This window comes from Populus nigra, chromosome 16 (assembly GCF_951802175.1).
Source record: "Populus nigra chromosome 16, ddPopNigr1.1, whole genome shotgun sequence".
In the NCBI taxonomy this organism is placed as follows: domain Eukaryota; kingdom Viridiplantae; phylum Streptophyta; class Magnoliopsida; order Malpighiales; family Salicaceae; genus Populus; species Populus nigra.
The window spans coordinates 3,829,662-3,853,981 of NC_084867.1; the positions used below are offsets into that span (position 1 = coordinate 3,829,662).

A 24,320-nucleotide genomic window follows, 5' to 3' on the forward strand; every position below is an offset into this window, starting at 1 on the left:
AAAATGAGTCATTAAATTCTCATCATAAACCACTTCAGTCATTTTATTGCAATATGATTTGAGATGGGTTAAAAGGTATTGGGTTCATTTTTCATTTGTCTTTTTATTAAGTAAGTGTTATAGGTGTGATTTAATGGAGGATCTATATTTCAACTTACTAAATAAAAATAATCCAATTATTCAAGTAAATATAAGATGCAAAAGTCATGATGTTAGCAACAAAAATATGCATATTAAAAGTGGATTTTCCTTTTGATGGGGTAATAATGGTCCTTATTTATGGATTTTAGAAACATGGTGTTATTATTATGCCAATAAAAGGATCCTTGTCCAATCTTGTCTAAGTTCGAGCTTTTGACAGCCCTTCAGCTTCCAATTCAAGATAGTTTTTTTTTTTCAATGGTAACAACTCAGATTTTTTTATTTTTATTCTTATTAGTATAATATAATTACTAAAGTACCATTTAAATTTAAAAAATCTATAACTAAGATTGAGGGACTTTTTGGTCTTTTTGTTATAGTTTTTTTAGTTAATATCATGTAAGGTTAGAGGTACTTAGGTATTTGCATAAATTAATTAAAAAAATAGAGAGAAAAGTTGTTGGTATGTGTAGAACAGATACCAACGTGTATGGAGTTTTAACCTGATCAATATAGATCTTTTTAGTTTATTTTTTTGTCAATTTTATTTTATTATTTAATATCGAATTTATTAAAAATTAAGTATCTTTGTTTTTCTTGTTTTAATTTCTATGACAATATCCTGGCTTCATGGTCTGAGTCACACATTTGTCATGTTAGCTCGGATTGGCTCTGGATTCTTACATCATTTTATTATTTTTTATTTTTATGTCAAATTTGGTCTTCATTTTTATATTGTTTTTTAATCTTTTTTTTCACAGGTTTATCATACCAACTTGAATTGGATTGAGTTTTTTTTTTCAATTTCTCTTCGTTCTTTGGCATTTAGATAACCTAGTCACAAATTTTTCTTTTGCTTTGAAACATGCTAACAATGCTTTAAAACTGTTTTTTTATGTTATGAGAGAAATCAACTCAACTCGAGATGAAGCACAAGCCACCTATCTAGTTTTATCTACAAATTATTCCACTTCTTTACAACCATGAAGCCCAAAATTTGCTTAATGACTTGAAACATCAAGGTTCTACTCAAGTTATATTTTATAATGAAATGAATGGTGAAAGCCAAGGAAAAAAATAGGGGAAATAGGTATAATTATTTCAACTCAAAATGAAGATTTTATACAAAGCATGGCACCAACACAAATTGAGATCTTAATAGCTTTCGCTATAATATAGAAAATCATAAAGGTGGACGTAATCATCAACATAGATGTAAGACCAGCTAATCACACTTCCTTTTAATTATTTAATCACTTTAACCACTCTTATCAAGCTAATGACACTCTACAAGCTCGAGCTAATGTTATAATTAGAGCAAAATAAGAACCAATGAAAACTAAAGGCCTTATAGAGGAATAAATGTTGTCATCGTAAGTAGTGGTGATTGTTGTTGGTCTCTCATGAGACAAAAATGTTATTAGTCAGTCAACTTATAATGAATATGCCTTATACTTTCATAAAATTCAAAATTTAATGCACATTGAATAATTTTTTAAAAATTAAGAAAGTGATAACTTGGAAGATATTTTTTAAATACTTAAATGACAATATTAGATCGATATATGCTAATCATGGATAATCTTTTAAATTTGTAATCTAAGTTATGAGACCATGATAATTTCATAGAAAACAAATAAAAAAAATCATAAAATTCAATTCTCAATCAATTACATATTGAAGAAAGAAATTGAAAAATAAAACATTCAACTAAAAAAAAAGGAAAAAAGGGACTTACGTCAAATTAGTTTAACCAATTTGTGACCCATTTCATGAAAACGTGATAAGCACACGGAATGCAAATTGAAAAAAAGAGTATAAAGCTCAATTCTCCATCAATCCAATGTTGAATAATGAAATTGAAAAAAAAAATTAATTTAAAATCAGGACAAAAAAATCCAAGTCAACCTAAATTAGATTGTTTAACTTGTGACTCGGGTTAATTTATCCCGAGTTATGAGACTGAGATAAGTTCATAGAAAGTAAATCAAAAAAAATAATCATAAAGCCCAATACCCAACCAACCTAATGTTGAAGAATGAATTTGAAAAGAAAAAACACATTAAAAAAAGTACCAAAAAATGATACAAGACAATCTGGGATAACATGTGAAACTCATGACTATGGTCACGATATCGAGATAACCCCATAAAAAATAAACAGAAAAAAAATCATAAAGTCTAATTTTCAATGAACTCAATGTTGAATGATGAAATTGGAAAAAAATATCAATTAAAATAAACAAACTCGAGTCAACCTAAGTTAACTTGCTAAACTCATAACTCGATTTATGATACCGAGATAACTCAATAGAAAACAAACTAAAAAAGTCATGAAACCAATTACAATGCAACCCAATGATAAATGATGAAATTGAAAAGAAAACAAAGTAAATATAAAGATTGAGGATCAAATTTAACATCCAAAAACAAATGGCATACCACTTTGTTGCTTTGGATAGAGTTAGGTGTAGAAATCAAGGAAAAGAGAGTGAAATGAGAGAGGAGAAGGAAAAAAAATAAAATTAGGTCGTCAAAGCTAAACTAGACCTCTTACATGTAAATGCATCATCGTAAAAGAAAGAGGCCATCGAGACGAATGAAATTATACCAAGGAAGCTCGCAAATGGATGTTGGTGGCAACTTCACGCATCGCATAAGTGCAGCAACCTTTCTCACATGATGATAGCACATCACTTCCTTTCCTTTTGTTCACTTCAATCTTTGAGTACTAATTTTAGCTTCAAACTCGATCTCTAAAGCCTTAGTTGTTTTAAATCAATTAAATTTAATTGTATATTTTCAAATTGAGCATTAACCAAACTCTATATTTTTTTTTCCTTGACATCATAAAAATCCATGAATTTAATTGAAGTAAATCTTCAAGTCCGAAGTAAATATGTAAATTGGTCTATAGTGCTTCTCCTAAATGTTTTGGATTCTTTTGTAATATTGTTTTATTTTTATCAATATTTATCGTTATCCAAAACTATTGATTTAAATGGTTAAATAAGTTCAGTACATTAATAACATGATTATAAAAAAATAGCAACAACAATAAAAAAACAAAAAAAAGCGATGATTACTAATTAATAAAATAAACTCTTGTTAATATTATGTAGTAAACTTGACTCAAGTTAGCATGCTAAATTTATAATCCAGCTATGAGGTTAAAATAATCTCATATGAAAGAAATTGAATAAAATAATGGATGTCAACTCTTAAGTAAATTAAATAATGAAAGGTGAAACAAAAAAAAATCAATAAAAAAACATTGAAAAAATCCTGAGTTAACCCGATTTAACTTGACTAACTAGCGACCCATGATATGAGAACGAGACAACTCCATTGAATGTATGAAACTAAAATAAATCAATTTTAAAAAATATATAAAAAAGGACTAAAGTCAAATCGAGCTAATATTTGTATTTCATGACCCGGGTCATAAGATTAGGTTATCCTATAAAAGGAAAACCAAAAAGTTGTGAAGCAAAACCCTCAATCATCCAAAATTAAAAAATAAAATGAAAAAAAATAAGGACAAAATCTACTATAAAAATTAAATTAAATAAAGCAATGAGGAATGAAATTGAAAAATAAAATAAATCAAGAAAATGATAAAAATAAATAGCAATCAAAAAAATAAAGATCAAATTTAATATCAAAATTAAATGAAATAAAATCATGATGGATCAAATTTAGAGTTGGGTGTAGAAATCAAGGAAAAGAGAGTGAAAAGAGAGAGGAGAAGGAAAAAAAAATAAGATTAGGTCGTCAAAGCTAAACTCTTACATGTACATGCATCGCTGTATAAGGAAGAGGCCACCAAGACAAATGAAATTATACCAAGGAAGCTCATAAATGGATGTTGGTGGCCACTTCACGCGTTGCATAAGTGCAGTAACTTTTCTCACACGATGATAGCGCATCACTTCCTTTTCTTTTGTTCACTTTAGTTCTTGAGTACTAATTTCAGCTTCAAACTCGATCTCTAAAGCTTTAGTTGTTTTAAATCAATTAAATTTAATTGTATATTTTCAAATTGAGCATCAACCAAACTCAATATTTTTTTTCTTGACATCATAAAAATCCATGAATTTAATTGAAGTAAATCTTCAAGTCCGAAGTAAATATGTAAATTGGTCTATGGTGCTTCTCCTAAATGTTTTGGATTCTTTTGTAATATTATTTTATTTTTATCAATATTTACTGTTATCCAAAAATATTTTCAACAGTTTATGCTGATGAAAAGAGAAAGAGCTTGTAACTAATATGATATTTTCTTGTGAAATCCATCCATGTCAATGATTTCTAAAGAAAAATGAATAATAGCTATATTAGCTAGGAAATCATCGACTAATTACTTGCAGTTTGAACTCTAATAGTATTAAAACTAGAGAGCTAGCTCTCACTATGCCGTAAACTGGATGAAAGCTTTCCTAGCGGGAAAAAACAAGAAGATGCCCAAAATAATGAAAATGTTTTCAAAGGAGCAAGAAAATTGTGGTATCGAGTTATTGATTTAAATGGTTAAATAAGATCAGTAAATTAATAATATGGTTATATAAAAATAAAAACTCTTGTTAATATTATGTTGTAAACTTGACTCAAGTTAATATGTTAAATTTATAATCCAGTTGTGAAGTCAAGATAACCTTATATAAAAAAAATTAAATAAAACAATGGATGTCAACTCTTAAGTAAATTAAATAATGAAAGGTGAAACAAAAAAAATCAATAAAAAAACATTAAAAAATCCCGAGTTTACCTAATTTAACTCGACTAACTAGCGATCTATGATATGAAAACGAGACAACTTCATTGAATGAATGAAACTGAAAAAATCAATTTTTAAAAAATATAAAAAATGATTAAAGTCAAATCGAGCTAATATTTGTATTTCATGACCCAGATCATGAGATCGAATTATCTTATAAAAGAAAAACAAAAAAAATCATGAAACAAAACCTTCAATTATCCAAAATTAAAAAATAAAATAAATAGAAAAAATGAGGACAAAATCTGCTATAAAAATTAAATTAAATAAAGTAATGAGGAATGAAATTAAAAAATAAAATAAATTAAGATAAGGATAAAAAATAAAAATAATAATAATTAAAAGAATATAGATCAAATATTATAGATAAAATAAAATTAAAAAATATTTTATAAATTATTTTAAATAAAAAAAATAGATGTAAAACCTAAAAAAAATTAATTAGAAAAATTTAAAAACTATAGGCTTAATGGGGAGTTTATTTTTTTAATGCAAAATCCAGATGTGCCGTCATGGGATAGAGAGATCGTCTTGAGAGTCACTGTTAGGCTACTATAGAGCACATCATACACGTTCTAGACCCACATGCGAGGCGCATCCCAAACGATATTCAACAAAGAAACACGAGACAAAAGTCGCGAGATTGTGGGCTCCATGGACAGGAAATTTTTTAAAAAATAAGAGGTGAATGATGTGGTAGGTACGTGTTGAATGCTGACGTGACTGCACAAAGACTGGGGTCCACCACCACCCTCGCCTCGATCACTGCGAGCTGCTGCCTTTGCTAACATGCGCTCTCTGTTCTTGTAGTTTTAATCCTGTGGAGTTGGTCGTATTGCATTCGAATGTGTCGTCCTGCCGTTTATTGGCACGTAATCAAGGTATAAGTCATCTATCAAACATTTTCCATATAACCCCGTTTAGTATTGCATTCTAAAGAGCATTTGGGAGTTCCCTTGAATTTTCAATTTTTTTTTGGTTAAAAATAAATTTTTAAAAAAATATTTTGGATTATTTTAATGCGTTGATCTTAAAAATAATTTTTTAAAAATAAAAAATTATTTTAATGTATTTCAGCATAAAAAAGCAACCGTAACCACACTCCCAAACAGATCCCGGAACTTGGTAAAATCTAAAAATTAATTTTGATTAAAATTAATTTTTTATATATATTTTTGAATTGTTTTAATATATTGATATCAAAAATAATTTTTTTAAAATAAAAAATATTATTTTAATATATTTTAAAGTAAAAAACACCTTAGAAAACAACAATTACCATCTTAATTTTGTGACTTCACTCGTGCGGCCACGGGTAATTCAAGAAAATAAAATTTTATTTTTTAAAAAAACTTTTAATTTTTAATAAAAGAAGAAGAGAGTATGTATGTACGTGTATATGAAAGTGTAGCTGTAGTTATTTTTTAAAGTATTTTTTATTTAAAAAAATATATTAATAATACTTTTTATGTTTTAAAAATTATTTTTTAGATTAGTACATCAAAATAATTTAAAAAAAATTAAAAATATATTAATTTTAAAAAAAAATTGTAATTTTTTTCAAAAATACTTTTTAAAAAACAGAAAACAAAAGAAAACAAAAGAGAAGGTGAGTGGGGCCAAAAGTCGAGAGAACCGGAGTGTGACTGTGGTTATTTTTTAAAGTATTTTTTATTTAGAAAAATATATTAATAATATTTTTTTATGTTTTAAAAATTATTTTTAAATTAGGACATCAAAATAATTTAAAAAAATTAAAAATATATTAATTTTAAAAAAAATTGTAATTTTTTTCAGAAATACTTTTTAAAAAACAGAAAAAAAAAAGGAAGAAAGGAGGAAAAGGGAAGGTGAGTGGGGCCAAAAGTCGAGAGAAACGGAGTGTGAAAATCTAGGGTAGATCTAAAATGGTACGGGCGTGATGATGTAGTTGTGTGGGGGTGCCAAATCTAGAGTAATTAAGCAGACAAGAGTCAGGAGGTCACGTGATATGGTAACAATAGCATTCTCTTTTTATCATGTGGTGTCTAGTCGTTGATTGAGCTGACGGCTTGGCAGGTGTGGACCCACCTCATTTCTCATTTGAGAATTTTTACACAGATATTATTGCAATGGACCGGACTGGGTTAAAGTGCGGTTCGATTTTTATTTATTTATAAAAAAATAATTAAATTGAATTTCTGTGTATGTACTTTTTTTTTATACATCTGTACCTTCCGCTTCACTTTATAACTATTATTTGTATTTGGTAGAGTGGGCCCACGTAAAGGTTTTTATTTATTTAATTTTTTTTATCTATTGCGTTTCCGGCTGGATTCAAAATTTTTACATGTTCTTTTTTAAATCTCTTTAAGGTTTTTATAGCATCATATAAAATAAAATCTTACTAAATTAGTGCAAAGCGGCTTATATATATACTCAATAATCTTATTTCTATAATTCACATTTATGATATTAATATTATATGTGATTTCAAAATATAAAATTATGACATTAAATAACATTAATGATCCTATTTGAGAGTGTAGTTGTGATTACGGTTGTTTTTCAAAATATTTTTCATGTCGAAATGCATCAAAAGGATATTTTTTTTATTTTTAAAAAAATTATTTTTAAGATCAGCATATCAAAACGATCCAAAACATATAAAAATAATTTCTAGAAATATGGGTTGTCCTGCATTTCCAAACGATGTCATAGTATTGTTCTATATAGATAATTGAAGATATCTTATGTTCTAAAATCAAGTGTTTGTTGGTATTGTTATTTTGCATTGACTTGCATTATATACTTTAACTTGCATTATATCACTTTGATTAGGGTTAGGAGGAGATCATGGCCCTCCAAAATTTATTCTGTTCTGTATAATTATTAAAATTTTCATTTATGCCTTAAAAAACATAAATTAACTACTGAATATTTATGAAATAATAAGTTCTTAATCATAATAAATGGTTACTCAGTGTGGAATTTATCTATTTTATTATTTTAATGTATATTGAATTATTTATATGAGAAAAATTATGATGAAATGATTTATCTTTTATTAGGTGATACGTCGTTGAACATGAAAATAATGAGCTACTAATATGTATTAAATTGAAATCATTCTATAAATGTTCATTTGCATTTATAATTCAAATAAAATATTTACTTCTAACAAGAAAACTATAATTTCACCGATTAATCTTTTTTTTAATAGTTTGAGATATGATACATCATCTAATAAAATTATGAGTTATTGATTCTAATAAACACATTAACAAAAGCTAAGAGGCCAGGAAAAACATTGTAGATCCAAACTTAAAAATATTATTTATTAAAATAGTATAATGGTAATTTTGTTCTTCACACCAAAAAAAACTTAAAATTAGCTATTAGAAGTTTTATAATATTTTCACAAGACACATTTATCATTACTAAATTGATCAGGGGAAATGAAGTCTTTTCACTTTTCAAAAATATAGTAAAATGATCAAAATATTTTTAAAATAAAATTTTTTAAAATCACCTTCAAATGCAATTTGGTACTTTCAAATTGATTTCTTTATAATTATCATCTCAGATGAAGGTTACTTTGGTATTTGACTAGATGTAGAAAGCATAGTGAAACAATTAAAATGCCTTTGGAAGTTTTTAAAAATAAAATTAGCTTCAAAATGCAATTTGGTACTTTCAAATTGATTTTTTTATAATTAACATGTCAGATGAAGGGTACTTTAGTATTTGACTAGACATAGAAAATAAAAAAACAAAACACATAGTGAAACGATCAAAATGCCCTTGGAAGTTTAAAAAAATAAAATTAGCTTCAAAATGCAATTTGGTACTTTCATATTGATTTTTTAATAGTTATCATGTCAGATAAAGGGTACTTTAGTATTTGACTAAACATAGAAAATAAAAAAACAAAACGCATAGTAAAACGATCAAAATGCCCTTGGAAGTTTAAAAAATAAAATTAGCTTCATGCCTTTTCATAAATATTTTTTTGTTATTATCAAGTTAGCTTAGGAGAAATTGAGTCTATTCATAAATATAGAAAATAAAAAAAATAGTTGGCGAGTGTGTGGCACGTGCAAGCATGTGGAAGGCACCTACGCCTTTCGGGCGGCACCTTATGTCATCCAAAAATGCCTTTTTACTGTCTTGAAAACATTGTCTATTCATAAATATTGATTTTTGCAGTTACTCAAAACTTATATTGTAAGCCTGAAGTTCTTCAGATTAAGGAGAAGAAGTCCAAGTACGTGAACATATTGATTAACCACTATCCCAAACACTAAATAACATTTTATTTATGTATCTTGGATTTTGGCACATCATCAGTTAGTAACCAATATTAGTTCTACACTAATGATGATAACGCACAACTTTGACCAAATTGATGTTTTTGTGGCTTGCTTTTGATCTTTGGCAATTCCAATTGCTTTTTGTTTTTTATATTATATAATAGAATAAGAGAGAAGTAGCATGAAAGAAAGGAAAGAAATTGCCTAGACTATAATATTGTGTTATTTCCAGAAAATTATAAATAGCAATAGAATTACCGACTAAAAATATTATGTTGGTAATGTCCAATGAAAAAAGCAACATGTAATTTCCGTCAGTAATTACTAACGAAGTTTGAGATGGAATTTGTTCCATCGGTAATTCCTGATGGAATTGTTGACAAATAATTAATAAATATTTTGTGAGTAATTTTATCGGAAATATGACACGTTATTATATTCAAAAGGAATTGTCGATGGAAACATTATGTCGTTGTTTTCCATTGAAAGTCTTTTCAGCAAATTTAAAAGTGTTGCAACTGACAACAACCCTATTTTTCTTCTCATTCCTCTTCTATTTCATAGCAGAAACAACAAGCCCTCATTTTGTCACAAATTTGGCCCCAATCATCACAAATTTGGCCCCAATCATCACAAATTCAGCAATTACAACACTTAGTAGTTAACATTCTTGTCTTAGTTAACCCTTTGTTTCCCTGACAATTCGCTACACCAATTAAGAAAACTTACCAATTTTTTTGATGTAACTCATTTATATTTTAGGTTAATTTATTAATTTTGTTTTTTATATTTGTAGTTTACTTGTATATTTAAGTATCTTACAACTTTTCTCTAGAAAATTTTGTTATATTAATGAATGATATTTATGTTAGGGTTTGTTTAGGAATTAGGAGAACTTTAATTTGTTTGTAATTTGATGAAATTAAGTTTGATTTTGTAACTTAGGTTTGTTATAATGGAATAAATTATGAGTTATTTAATGGATACCAATCACATTTTGTGAATTCTATTATGTTAAGTTGGAAATTTGGAGAAAATTGATTTTTTTAAAATTGATAATAATTAAAAGGTATTAATTTAATTAGATTGAATAAGTTTGAATTGTAAAAATGATAGATAATTATTTGTCAAACGATTATTTGTTATTAATAAATTGTTTAGTTCATATTTTAGTGCAACATTGATTTTATGTAGAAATGATTAATTGGTTATTAGATTGTAAATTTATTTTTAATAAAAAAGTTGAATTTTGAATTAATGGTTACATTATTAATAAATGATGTCATCAGTATTCTATACAGGTTTCATAAGTAATAGATGATTATTCTTGGATGTATCGAAATTTAACCAAACACTTGTATACGAAAAATTATCTTCAAGGATGTCATAACCCAATTTTTGACCATTTTATTTTAATTATTATTATTATTATTATTTTATTTACTGAAAAGAAAAAAATGATGAAAAAAATAATAATAATGTTGGAAAAAAACAAGTAAATGAAGAATGAATTAAAATTTGGGTTAAAGACAAAATGATTGGAAGTTTTGGGGTTTAATTAAACTTTGAAATTAATCCAATTAAGCTTGGAATTAATTTAATTAATCCAATTAAGAGTTTAATTAGAGAATTGATAAGTTTTGAGACTTAATTAAGCTTGAAATTAATTCAATTCATCCAATCAAGGGTTTAATTGGAGAATTGATAAGTTTTAAGACTTAATTAAGCTTGAAATTAATTTAATTCATCCAATCAAGGGTTTAGTTGGAGAATTGATAAGTTTTGAGACTTAATTAAGCTTGGAAATAATCTAATTAATCCAATCAGGGGCTTAATTAGAGAGTTGATAAGTTTTAGACTTAATTGGACTTTGAATTTAATTAAATTAGTGAAATCAGGGACTTAATTGAAGAAATAGCAAAGTTTGGGGTTTAATTGGGGGTCTAAATTGCGAAATTAAAATCCAAGGACTACATTAAAAAAGGCGCGCAAATGCAGGGGCCAATTACAGTTTAAACCAGGGATTTAATTGCAAGACTTTCAAAACTGCATGGATCAAAAGGACAAATGGCCGAACGACGTCGTTTTGAAGATGTTGTTCATCTTCTTCGCCTTTAACCAAGTGACCGTTTTCTACAGTAAAGGACGCCGAACGTTGCAGCAGTAATGGTCGTCCGTTGGCTTCAGTAATGGGTGCCTTAATGGTGGTCGACCCTCAGCCTGCCAGCCGTTATCAACCCGCCGAGCCCTATATAAACCGAGCAGCACCGAAGAGCAAGGGGTTGAAAAAAAAACAGAGGGGAGAGAGAAGGACAAACGAAACCAGAGTAAAGAAACACAAAGATACCAGCCAAATTTTTAAGCTTTTTTAGAACCCCACAACAGAAGTGAGCCTTCCCCTTACCAATATTGGCCTTAAAACAACAAAAACAGAAACAAACCGGGAGAGAGTAGAGAAAGTTTAAAAAACAGAGCACTTGAGTAATCTTTCAGACGAGAGCAGACGAAACAGAGACCCAGGAAAGGAATACAACGTGAGATACAAGCATAAGGAATAAGAGGCAGTTCAAAAACAGAAGTGTCATCTTCGGAACCTCGCACAAATTCTCTGCAAAAGAACCAGGTAAGTCTGCTCTGTTTTCCCTTGCGTTTTTGCTAACTCATTTTCGCCGCTTGTTGAATTAATTAGCAAAGGTCAGGCACGCGTGATTTGGATCACGCGTGCCTCGTGTAGCCCAGCCGGGTCACTGGCTTGGGCCAGTGACCAGGCTGGGCCGGCTGGGCTTAGCCCAGCCCATGTGGGCTGAGCTGGGCCCAGCCCCCAAAAAAATAATAAAAATAAAAAATAAAAAATAAAAAAAATAGAAAGTGTAGAAATAAAAAATTTGCATGTCTTAGAAAAAATATATTTTTATCAATTTATTCACTTATATCAGGATCATGAATAAAAAAGGGAAAAGAAAAGAAAATATACTAATTTTTTGGTAGCTAAGAATTTTTACCAACGCCAGAGTTGGAATTATTCGGGTTGGAATTTTTACCAACGCCAGAGTTGGAATTATTTGCGATCGAATATTCACTGGCGCCAGTGTCAGGAATATTATAAGCAAATCATCATAGCATAAGCGAATAAATGTTTAGCAATTTAAGACAAAATCAGCAATACAGTCTGCCTCAGGTAGAACGTTTAAGGGGTGATAATATCTTCCCTTTTACGTAACCAGTCCCGAACCGTAGAATCTCTGTTGACCAGTTAGGGTTCCTAGTGACCATAATACTAGGTGACGACTCCTCAAACATGATATTTTCCCCTAAAAGAATAAGATGCCAGAAATCTGTTCTTTTTCCATAATAATCTAGAATATTTTAGGGCTGCCGCGATGTCGGGTGCGACAAAGGAGTTGATGTTATTAATTTCATACTTTCTAATATGAAGAATATTAGTATAGGCAAAATTAGATGTCCATCTATGAAGTGTAAAAATAAAAAGTTCCATCATAATGATGTAGTGATGATGGATCTTCTAAACATAGTTTGTAGAAAAATACTTGTGATGATTTGCATACAAAGAACCCTATGTTCCTTATAAGAACATGTTAGATAGGATGGTTTGCTCAACTTCTAGTTCTAACAACATACATGAGTTTGTGAATGATAATAGTAATCCTTATAAGAGTATGGTGATGAATACAATGAGAACGAATCAAGGTTATTCAGGTGAAGGTTCATTCAACATCTTTTTAGATGAAAAATCGAATATTGATGCAACTAGGTTTTTTGAACTTTTAAAAGATTATGATGAACCATTATAGGATGAGTGCAAAATTCACAACAAATTATCAGTCATTTCACAAGTATTTATCATAAAATCAGATTATGGGTTGAGTGAGGCCGATTATAATAGTATTATTGAATGAGAAAAAGTAAGTTACCTAAAAAGAATAGGCTTGAAGAGAACTTAGATGTTGCAAAAAATCACTTAGGTTAGGATACGAAAAAATGATATGTGTCCAACCTTTTGCATTTTGTATTACAGTGAATATGCAAATTTTATCGAGTAGAAAACCTATCAGCATCCTCAGTAAAAATCCAATATAAAAAAAATAGGATGCTTCTCAACCACACCTAGACTGTATAAGTTATTTATTTCCCCAAAGACTACTAAGCATATAACATGACATCATTCATATGATGAGATTGATGGAGTCATGATGTACATTTCTAACGATGAAGCTTAGAAGTAGTTTAATATGGTGCATAATTTATTGCACCATATTCTTGTTGATCAGTTATACTAACAATTTGTAACTTGCCCTCGAGTAGGGACTAAATCTGATAGATAAAAAAAATCTAAAAATGATCAAATTGAAAGAAAATTTCAATTTTATAAATTATTTAAAATAAAAAATAGTAATAAAAAGAATAAGAATTAAATATGAAAGAAAAATAAATTGAAAGACTGCGTTAAAACTTTGTAGGGCTAGGCATGAAAATTGAGGACGAGAGAGAAAAGAAAAGAAAGAAAAAAAGTCGGTGACGCCAAACCAAAAAGACTTTGATCACCTACACCATATAGTGATGTAGGGGCAGCCATGAAGATTCAAACACCGCCACAGAAGCTCACATTTGGCCATTGGACGATGCCGCATACTTTGTCCAACAAGGACGTACACAATCACGCGTGCTTGTGTAAACACGTGCTCATTTGAACAACACTTGCCATTAACTTTTTAATATTAAATAATATTTTATCTTTACTAAAATGCCAAAGTGTGCTCGATCCAACTTGAAAATCACAAAAAATTCGTAGTGAAAAGACCAAAGAGCTCATGAATGGAAGCTTAAGAAAAAATAAATTCAATAGCAATACAATCATTTTATTGCGCTATGGAAAGGGAAAATCAAAATAACCCCTAAAAATCAGTTCTTTCTTCTTTTTCTATATTTTTTTTATGCTTTAAAAGGTATTTTAATTATTTTATTGTGAAAAAAATAAAAACACCTTGTTACTTCTATTGCCAATGCTTCTTCTTTTTTTTTTTGTTGAGAAGAGAAAAATCATAATTTTACTGTTTTAATCCAAAGTGTCAATAAATCTAGAGCTACAATAAAAATTGCTCCAGTAATTGTACCATGAGTTTTAGTTTTTTAGTTAATTTTAACAGTAAAAACAATTAAGAAAATAGCTAGTAAAAAAAAAAGAAAAGAAAGGGATAAGACATCATGGGAAAAACTTTTAAAAAATTAATTATTTCAAATACAAACTAAAATTATTTTCTACTTATTTTAAAGAAATTTAAAAATGATTTTATATTTTATTTTCAGCGGACATGAAATAAAAATTTAGTTTCTATTGACAATTTAATTGGAAACAATTTTTCAATATTTCTAAAAGAACATAATGATAAAAAAGTACCTTTTAAATTATTTTGATTGAAAATAATTAAAACAAATTAAGTCAAGAAATACCTATATATTCTCTCTTATTTTCTGTGCATCATTTTTCTCCTCCAATTTCTATTTTTTTCCATATTTTTCTCCTCCAATTTCTATTACTTTTCTCTTCCTTTATATTCTAAAAATGTTATTTCCTAACTATGGTTGGGATCTTGTCTATGAATATATTGACAATTCATAAATATATTTTCAGTATTTTTTAGTTTTTTTTATTTAATATATATATATATATATATAAATTAAATAAAAAAACTAAAAAAAAACTGAAAATATTATTCTATTTTTAATAAGCAACAAAACAAAATAATTTTATATTTTTTAAAAAGATATTTAGTTACGTGGTTTAGATGATCGTTCATTTTTAATCTTTGATTAGACTGAATAAACTACAATTATTTAATATCACGGACTTTTTTAAAGCACGCAATTGCATCACTAAACCGAAACGACCCCTCAAAAGTCAAATGTGATGAAAACAAGAAATTTGACTCTTGTAGGCAATTATTAATTAGCACATATTAAAGTCAAAGTTTCAATATTAGACATTTCGACACCGTTCTTGGTAGCTTGGGTTCCAAGGACAAATAGTTTGATGGGTTCCAATTATTAATTAGCACATATTAAACCATGTTTTGTGATTATTTGAAAAAAAAAAATACTTGAAATTATTTTTTGTTGTTGTTTTTAAATAGTTTTCAAGTGCAGATGATAAAAATAATTTTAAAAAAATAAAAAATTATTATTTTTATGTATTTTTGAATGAAAAACGTTTTGAAAAACAACTGATACTACACTTTTTAACACTATAAAAACAGATGACAAGATTATTTGAGAGTGTAGTAGTGATTGTATTTTTGTTTTTTACTTGAAAATAAATCAAAATAATATATATTTCTTTAATTTTAAAAAAGATTATTTTTAATATCAACATATTAAAATAATTTTAAAAAATAAAAAAATAATTTTAAATAATTTTAAAAAATAAAAAAATAATTTTAAATAATAATAATAATAATTTCATAAAACAATTTTTAGAATACTATCCCAAATAACACTGACATAATCAAATAAGGTTATTTTAATCAACTGACTATAGCTCAGCTTCTTCAAAGTCAAGAAAGGGTAGCAAAATGTCAGCTCAAATAACAATGCAAAATGAAGGAAAAATTAAATTAAACAAAACGTCACAATCTCATAATTGATAGTAACTATTCTAATAATCTCAATTAAAACTATTTGTTTTTATGTTTTAAATTATTTAATTTTTTTAATTTTAAATTAATAATTTTAAATTATTTTAATGTGTGATGTTAAAAATAATTTTTAAAAAATAAAAAAATAATTTTAATATATTTTTAAATAAAAAACATTAAAACAATCTAGGGTATAAATATGAGAATCAACTATGGCTATGGGCCTGTGGCTGTTCTACGTCTCAAGTGCATTATTTAGTTTGAATCTTTCTCCTTATTGAAAAATAAAAAATAAATAAATAAAAATTAAAACATAAACAACGGAAAGGGTGGTGGGCCTGGTGGCCAATGGGCTTTGAGGAAGCTAGCTAACAGAAGTCAGCTTACACCTTCATAGGCCGAAAAAGGAAAACACAATAAAAAAAACGTTCGGCATTATTACTGAACATGGCAAGAACCTCTATATAAGTGATAGAATTCGTAGAGTACTCCACACTCGGAGATCTTTTAACCAGAAAGATAATAAGAATAAGCAATCAATAATGGCTTCCACTGCTTCTCCAATGGCCAGCCAACTCAGGAGCAGCTTTGCCTCTTCCTCAACTAAGAGGCTTGCTGTTCCTAAACACATAAACATTGGAGCTACATCTAGAATCTCACCCGCTAAGAGAAGCTTCATTATCAAAGCTGTTCAGGTAAAGATTCTTTTTCTTGTGAGTTCTTTACATTAATGTATAGGCTTCTTAGATTTTGTTATTATTATTCAAACAAATAGTATGATGATTCAACTAATCTGCATGTTATATGGAGCTTTGTTCCTAAAGCAAGATATATATATAAATGTTTGTGATAGATACCGAGAGAGATGGAAGCAATAGAGGAATATCCAATGAATGGTGGGCATGGAATTTATAGTTATGCCAGGAACTCTTACCGCCAGGTACAGCACAAATTGTTGGTAGAGATCAAAGCTAAGCTTGCTATAAGCAAATCATAATGGAAATAGCCACAAAGAAAATTAATAGTGACATTTTCTTTGCTTACTTGCAGGGACAAGCTATAAATGCTGTCAAGGAACTGATCAAAGAGGAAATCACTGAAAAGCTTGATATCAATAAATTTCCTTCATCGGACACATTTCGGATCGTAGATATGGGTTGTTCTGCTGGACCTAATACGTTCTTTGCAGTTCAAAACGTACTTGAAGCAGTAGAAAAGAAGTATCAGCGTGAAGAACTGGATCGTTGTAGATTGCCTGAGTTCCAAGTTTTCTTTAATGATCATTCTTCCAATGATTTCAATACCCTCTTCACATCCCTTCCTCCGAACAGGAATTACTACGTTGCAGGCGTGCCTGGTTCTTTCCATGTTCGTTTATTTCCTGAAGCCTCTCTTCACATTGTCATCTCCTCCTATGCTATCCAATGGATTTCTCACATACCAAAAGAGCTGGTGGATAGGAGCTCTCCTGCATGGAATAAAGGGAGGACATATTATGCGCATGCAGGAGCTGAAACTATCAAGGCTTATGCAGATCAATTTGCAAAGGACATGGATAACTTCTTTCATTTCAGGGCACAAGAGGTTGTCCCTGGAGGAATGGTTCTGCTAACTATCCCAGGTGGCCGATTGGACTATCAAATTCTTTCCAATACTTTATATGACCTCTTGGAATCCACTATTGTGGACCTGGCTAAGAAGGTCAGTAGCCTCTCAATCTCTAAAATTTCTATTAATTACTCTCCGATTGCACAAGCAGGACAATTAAGGATCCATAACTTGCTGTTTGGATTAACCAGTTTTTCTCTTTTCCTTTGTGTTTTTCCTTGTCCCTTTTGAATGCACTGGAGCAGGGAATCATAAGTGAAGAGAAACTGGACTCCTTCAATGTACCGCAATACTTTCCCTCTCCACAAGAAATGGAAGCAGCCGTTAAACGAAATGGGTGTTTCAGCATAGAAAGAATAGAGTGCCTCCACGATGAAAAGAAGCAAGCCAATCCAAAGGAAGCAAGAGTATTTTCCTCCCACATGAGAGCTGGGTTAGAGTTTCTGCTGTCGGAGCACTTTGGACATGAAATCATGGATGAGCTCTTCGACTTATTCACTAAAAAAATTGAAGAATGTGAAGTCTTTGATATGGGGGTCGCCTTCAAATTGCTTGTAGTCCTTAAACGCAAGTAATCCACTATTTATTAATAATTAGTAGAAGATCAGGTAGAAAATCTTGACGGACACGTTCCTTCAATATAAGACTAGTCTGATCAGATATCAGTGTCTATCGTGTTCCCGGGTTTCAACTCTTACTTGAAGATTTGGATTGGGACGCGAGACATTAGATTAATTGAATAAAAAGAGTGCTAGCCTGGAATTGTGTTCCATGGCAATCATTTAAGAGAAACCAATAAAAAATAGAATTTCATCGAACCAGTAGTTATCTAGCATGAGTGGGTGGCAATGAGATAAGAACATCTGGCCACGAAGATTTGAATATTTGGCTACGTACTCATGAACTTACAAAGTTTATTTTTCAATTCACAAAGGTATTTTTTTATTTAAAACTTTTGCTTTTTAATTTTTTTATAAAAAATATTTTTTTTATTTTTTTATTAATTTTTAAAAATATATTAATATTCCATGTTAATATTCATGTTGAACTATAATCTCAAATGGGAGTGAATCTCATACATATATAAACATAAAAAGCTTTAGGGTTATTTAATAATGGAAAACAAAGCTTGTTTTCTAGTAAAGTAGGGACTGGAAAATTGGATTCCATGTCTAAATAAAAATATTTCTAATTTGAACATTGGATAATGTGTTTATTTAATGCTTGTGGGCTGCCATGGAACGTCTATATAGTTCAGGCTTAAGTCGAAGGAGTTAACGAGCGAGTCTTTATGTGGAAGGCATTCTTTGATGAGTGAGAATTCCATGAAGTTCTACATACATTCATGAAGAAAAGAGAACTTCTCAGTATCAATAAGTTTCATGCCTCCCACTTTTTTTTTTTTGAGTCCGGGTAAATTTATGTATATTTTAACTAATTTTACAAGCCCTGAAATTAACGATCATGTAAGCTTTCAGTAACACTAAAGTTTGCGGGACTCGAATGGGTGATCTCTAGGAGTAAATCTAGGGATCTGACCAGTTAAGCTACACCTTCTACTTCTTCTTATATATCCAACTCATTACTAGATCCAAATAGCATATGTTATCATCCCAACTAAAAACTTTCTTCCCTTATGGTGACTTCCAGAAGCAAACCTATGAACTTTATAAGGAATATAATGAACCATTATGAGATGAGTGCAAAATTCACAACAAATTATCAATCACTTCACAAGTATTTACCATAAAGTTAGATTATGGGCTGAATGAGCCCGATTATAATAGTATTATTGAATGAGAAAAAGTATGTTACCTAAAAAAAATAGGCTTGAAGAGAACTTAGATGCTGCAAAATCCATGATGAAATAATTTAGCTTAGGATATGAAAAAAATAATATGTGTCCAACCTTTTGCATTTTTTAATATAGTGAATATGCAAATTTTACTGAGTGGAAAATCTATTATCATGCTCGGTATAAGCCCAATACAAAAAAATTAAGATGCTTCTCAACTACACCTAAACTGTAGAGATTATTTATTTCCCCAAAGACTACTAAGCACATGATATGACATCATTCACATGATAAGATAGATGGTGTCACAGTGCACTTTTCTAATGATGAAGCTTAGAAGTAGTTTAATATGGTGCATCTTTAGTTTGCAATGGAATCATGAAATGTATGTCTTGAGTTGTGTGTATATGAATTCAATCCATTTGGATAATTTATTGCACCCTATTTTTGTTGGTCGGTTATACTAACAGTTTATATCTTGCCCTAAAATAGAGACCAAATCTGACATATAAAAAATTAAAGAATGATGAAATTGAAAGAAAATTCAAATTCCACGAGTTATTTAAAATAAAAAATAGTAATAAAAAGAATAGGGATCAAATGTGAAAGAAAAATAAATTGAAATGCTGTGTTAAATCTTTGTAGGGTCATGCATGAAAATTAAGGAGGAGAGAGAGAGAGAGGAAAAAAAGGTCGGCGACGCCAAACCAGAGGGATTTTGATCACCTACACCACCCAGTGATGTATGGGCTGCCATAAAGATTCAAACGCCACCACAAAAGCTCATATTTGACCATTGGATGATGCCACACACTTCGTCCAAAAGCACGTACACAGTCACACATGATCGTTTGAACAACACTTGCCATTAACTTTTTAATATTAAATAGTATTTTATCTTTACTAAAATGCCAAATTATGCCTGATCCAACTTGAAAATCATAGAAAAATCATAATGAAAAGACCAAAGAGCTCTTGGATGTAAGCTTAAGAAAAATTAAATTCAATGGCAATACAATCATTTTTTTGTGCTATGGAAAGGGAAAATCAAAACAACCCCTGAAAATTAGTTCTTTCTTCTTCTTCTTCTTTTAAATTTTTTTATGCTTTGAAAAGTATTTTAATTATTTTATTGTGAAATAAAAAATAAAAAAACCTTATTACTCCCATTGCCAATGCTTCTTCTTCTTTTTTAGTCGAGAAGAGAAAAATCAAAATTTTAATGTTTTAATCCAAAGTGTCAAATAAGTCTAGAGCTATAATAAAAATTGCTCTAGTAATTGTGCCATGGGTTTTAGTTTTTGGTTAATTTTAACAGTAAAAACAATTAAGAAAAGAAAGGGATAAGACAATATAGGAAAAAAAATAAAAAAATTAATTATTTCAAATAGAAACTAAAATTATTTTTTACTTATTTCAAAGAAATTTAAAAATAATTTTATATTTTATTTTCAATGGACATGAAATAAAAATTTAGTATGTATTGATAATTTAACTGGAAATAATTTTTCAATATTTTTAAAAGAACATAAAGATTAAAAAAAGTACCCTTTTAAATTATTTTTATTGAAAATAATTAAAACAAATTAAGTCAAGAAATAACTATATATATAATTACTTTCCATTAGTAATTCTGTTAAAAATTAAGCAATAGGTATATGTTTAATCTAATAACTAGGAAGATAGATTGTTAATTTATTCGATCTCAATCCCTTATATTCGCTCGAAGGAAGTGAGGGCTCAAAGGCGCGCTCGAAAGGAGGCGAAGGCTTGAAGATGCTCTTAAAAAGGGAGGTAAGGTTAGGAAATGCACTACCTTGGATGAAAAATGAAAGGTGGGGGAAAATACAGAAATTTTTCAGGTGACCTAATTCTCATGGGCGGCCTACCCAGCAATTTCAATCTTGGCCATTTCAAGGTGACCTTCCATTTGATGGATCTCGACAAAAATTTCTCTTGTGAAATTTACAAAACTCATTGCCCAATGTCTCAAAGTTTAGATGATATGCATGCATCCTTACCTGCTTTGAAATATAGGTCCTCATTTCTTCTTGATCTTCTTGTTGTTTGATTGATGAAGACATGCTATCTCTGATTTGGTCATCTTCATCTCTTGGCTTCTAGCCCATTTGAGTTAGCCCATGTAAGTCTCTTCCCAAATTTGTTTACATAACTCAGCCTTTGTGGTGTCCAATGTGACCTACTTCCTTGCTAGAGATCTTCTGTCTCGTCAATTAATTTGAGAGAATCATTCATAACCCCTGTTTCACTGCTAAAAACATTCGGTGTCACTAGTTGAAAGGATCAAGCTATCTTTTGTAAACTAAAATGCCCCATTGTCTTGTTAAAGGAAATGTTCCTCTCTTTCTAGAAGAAATAGATTTTCCTTAAACACAATGTTGCCCCCTTGTACTGGTCATTGCCCCCAAGTGTGCTATATCAGTGACTTAGATGAATAATGGTTTTAAGAGACCATTCTCTCATTTCTTTTCTTTTCATTTTGGTGAAGGAATATGGGTTTAGAATAAATCTTGAAATCTTGATCTTGTATTTTGAAACAAAAATTGTTTCGATGTGAGTCTAAAACAATTTGCTTTTGAAATCTTGCAACTCCTTGGTTATTTTTTTCTTGGAAAAGAGATTGTTTGCTCTTGTGTTTGGCAATGAGGTCTTTGGTGAAAATACGTCATAAGGTGACCTTTTGTTTTTATATGTTTTCAAAAGGAAGTACTCGAGAAAAAGCTCGAGGTTTTGTTTAAGAAAAACTTGTCTTTTTGAACACTTATTGTTATCAGCATTAATAATAATGAGTAGTTTGTTCTTGATGTCATGAATCTTATGAAAAAGTATTCTTTGCATTTTGAGATCATTGTTTATTGTTCTAGGTTGCTTACTTGCTTGCTTGATTAGAAATGACTTCTACAGGCACGTAATGTAGGCTGTGTTTTTTGGCTATTAAAGAAAAGGATTCATAAGGCTCAAAGAGTGTTTCAGGGTTTCAAAGACTGAGAATCACTATTAGTACTTCGACTCTTGATGTCGTTCATCTTTTCTTTTATCGCTCTTCTTTGTTTTTTTTTTCTTTTTTATTTTTCATCGTTTTGCTAGAGCATACTCACTTTATTTTGGTTATCACATTTTCTTGTGATTTGGGCATGCCCCCTAGCATTTGAATTTCTTAGGCTCTTTTGTCTTTTGGCTTTCTCACGGCTTTATCATCTTTCTTGATCATTGAAATTTCACATGCCCCCAGTGTGGGGTGTGATCATAGTCGGGATTTTTCATGAAAGAAAATTTATTCAGGCTCAAAAAGGGATCACAAGGGATATATTTATTTCAGAACGTGAAAGGAATAACAAAAATGGCCTTTCCTCATTTCAAACGTAAACAACTATGATCAATAAACTTTGACCTTGTCAAGTGTGATGGTTTGGTCTTTACAAAGAGATGCATTTCATGAGCAACGAGTTCACTACATACCATTATTCATACATTTAAAAACACATGTTTCAAGAATCACGGGTAAGGGTGTTTATTCATTTCTTCTTTATATATATATATTCTTTGGTTTATAATTTAATCACCTCAATGATGGAGTTGCTTGATTCACTTGTCATTCTACAAGTAAAATGTCAAAAATATAGTTTTTGAATAAACATCAAATTATTTTTGAAATCAAAATGCAAGATCAATTTTTCAAAACCCAATAGGGAAACTGATTTTGGTAAAAGAGATGAATTGTGTCTATGAGATCGCGCAAGGCTTCAAAGATGTATTTGTGAGTCTTTATAAGAAAACTCTCTCAGAAAAATGAATAATGCTTGGTCGTAAACACGATTGAATGACAAACTCATTATTTCATTGAAACTTTGAAAAAGAAGTTCAACAACAAAAAACTTATGACAACATCTTGGGCTATGAATACTGGCATGATAACACATAAAGGGGCTAAACATTTAGTGATCATTAATTGGAATTTCTAAAATCTTTCAATCATTTATTCTCCTTGACAAGAGCATCTTTTCAACAGTCAATTAAAGTCATATGCAGACCATTCTCGGCCTAGTATCACCATAACTTCTTTTCTTCAAGATAGTTGATTTTTTGGAGTTAGTGTGAAAAAATTAGCTATAGGAAGGGTAAGTGCTTTGAAAACCAACTTCAATGTCCTTCCCTTTTCCAGCCAAAACCGTTCTTCTTAATTGGGTCAGCAATCTTACCTACTCCAATGGCTTTTTCAATCCTCTCAGTTATAACAACCAGGTCAGTGAAATGTTGTACAGAGCTTATGACCAAGTATTCAAAGTACAATGTTTTAAAGGTGTTGGAAAATAAAATGATTATTTGTTTTTCCAACATGGAAGGGTTAACTTGTGCAACTACCTCACTCCATCTTCAAGCGTCTTCCTTTATGGAATCCTTGTTGTTTGTCTCCATAGTTTGCAAGTTTAACTGATTAAGGCCCACGTCTATATTGAACTTATATTGCCTCATGAAGGCATCAACTAAATCCTTTCATTTTTTAACCTTGGTATTATCTAACCGTATATACCAAGTGAGGGTAGCGTCACTCATGCTGTCAGCAATTTCTTATCATCAACCACCTCAGCCATTTTGTTGCAATATGCTTTGAGATGAGTTATAGGGCATTGAGTTCCCATATATTTGACAAATTCTGGCACTCTAAACTTTTTAGGAATGACAACGTTGGGCACCAAACACATCTCAGCAACCTTTATAGGATCATATAGATAAATTCCCTCAAATGCCCTTACCCTTTCTTCCAGGGCAGTCTATTTTTCTAAACCCTCTTCTTTTACCATCTTGCCCTTTTGAGATTCTTTCTCTGTAGAATTAATGGTAAACGACATTCTCACGGGGTATGCTGGTTGGAAATGCATGGCTTGTTAAAAATCAGATGACAACCCTTTTGCCCCCAGATTCTGTGGATTAAAGGGATTTATAGGCATTGGTTTAGATTGAGTTATATATGTTGCTTTTTCAGATATGTCTCTCAAAGCCTGTTCGAGAAGACTAGTATTGTCCACCTCTTTTTGG

General features: G+C 29.7%; 1 protein-coding gene across 1 annotated transcript; it reads left to right on the forward strand.

Moving 5' to 3' along the window:
- Window positions 1-16,369: 16,369 nt before the first annotated feature.
- LOC133675046 (loganic acid O-methyltransferase-like) lies at window positions 16,370-18,392 on the forward strand. Its single transcript, XM_062096312.1, has 4 exons — window positions 16,370-16,554; window positions 16,713-16,799; window positions 16,910-17,560; window positions 17,713-18,392. Exons 1-4 carry the CDS (start codon window positions 16,402-16,404, stop codon window positions 18,040-18,042), a joined length of 1,221 nt encoding a protein of 406 aa, XP_061952296.1. The 5' UTR covers window positions 16,370-16,401; the 3' UTR covers window positions 18,043-18,392.
- Window positions 18,393-24,320: the final 5,928 nt, after the last annotated feature.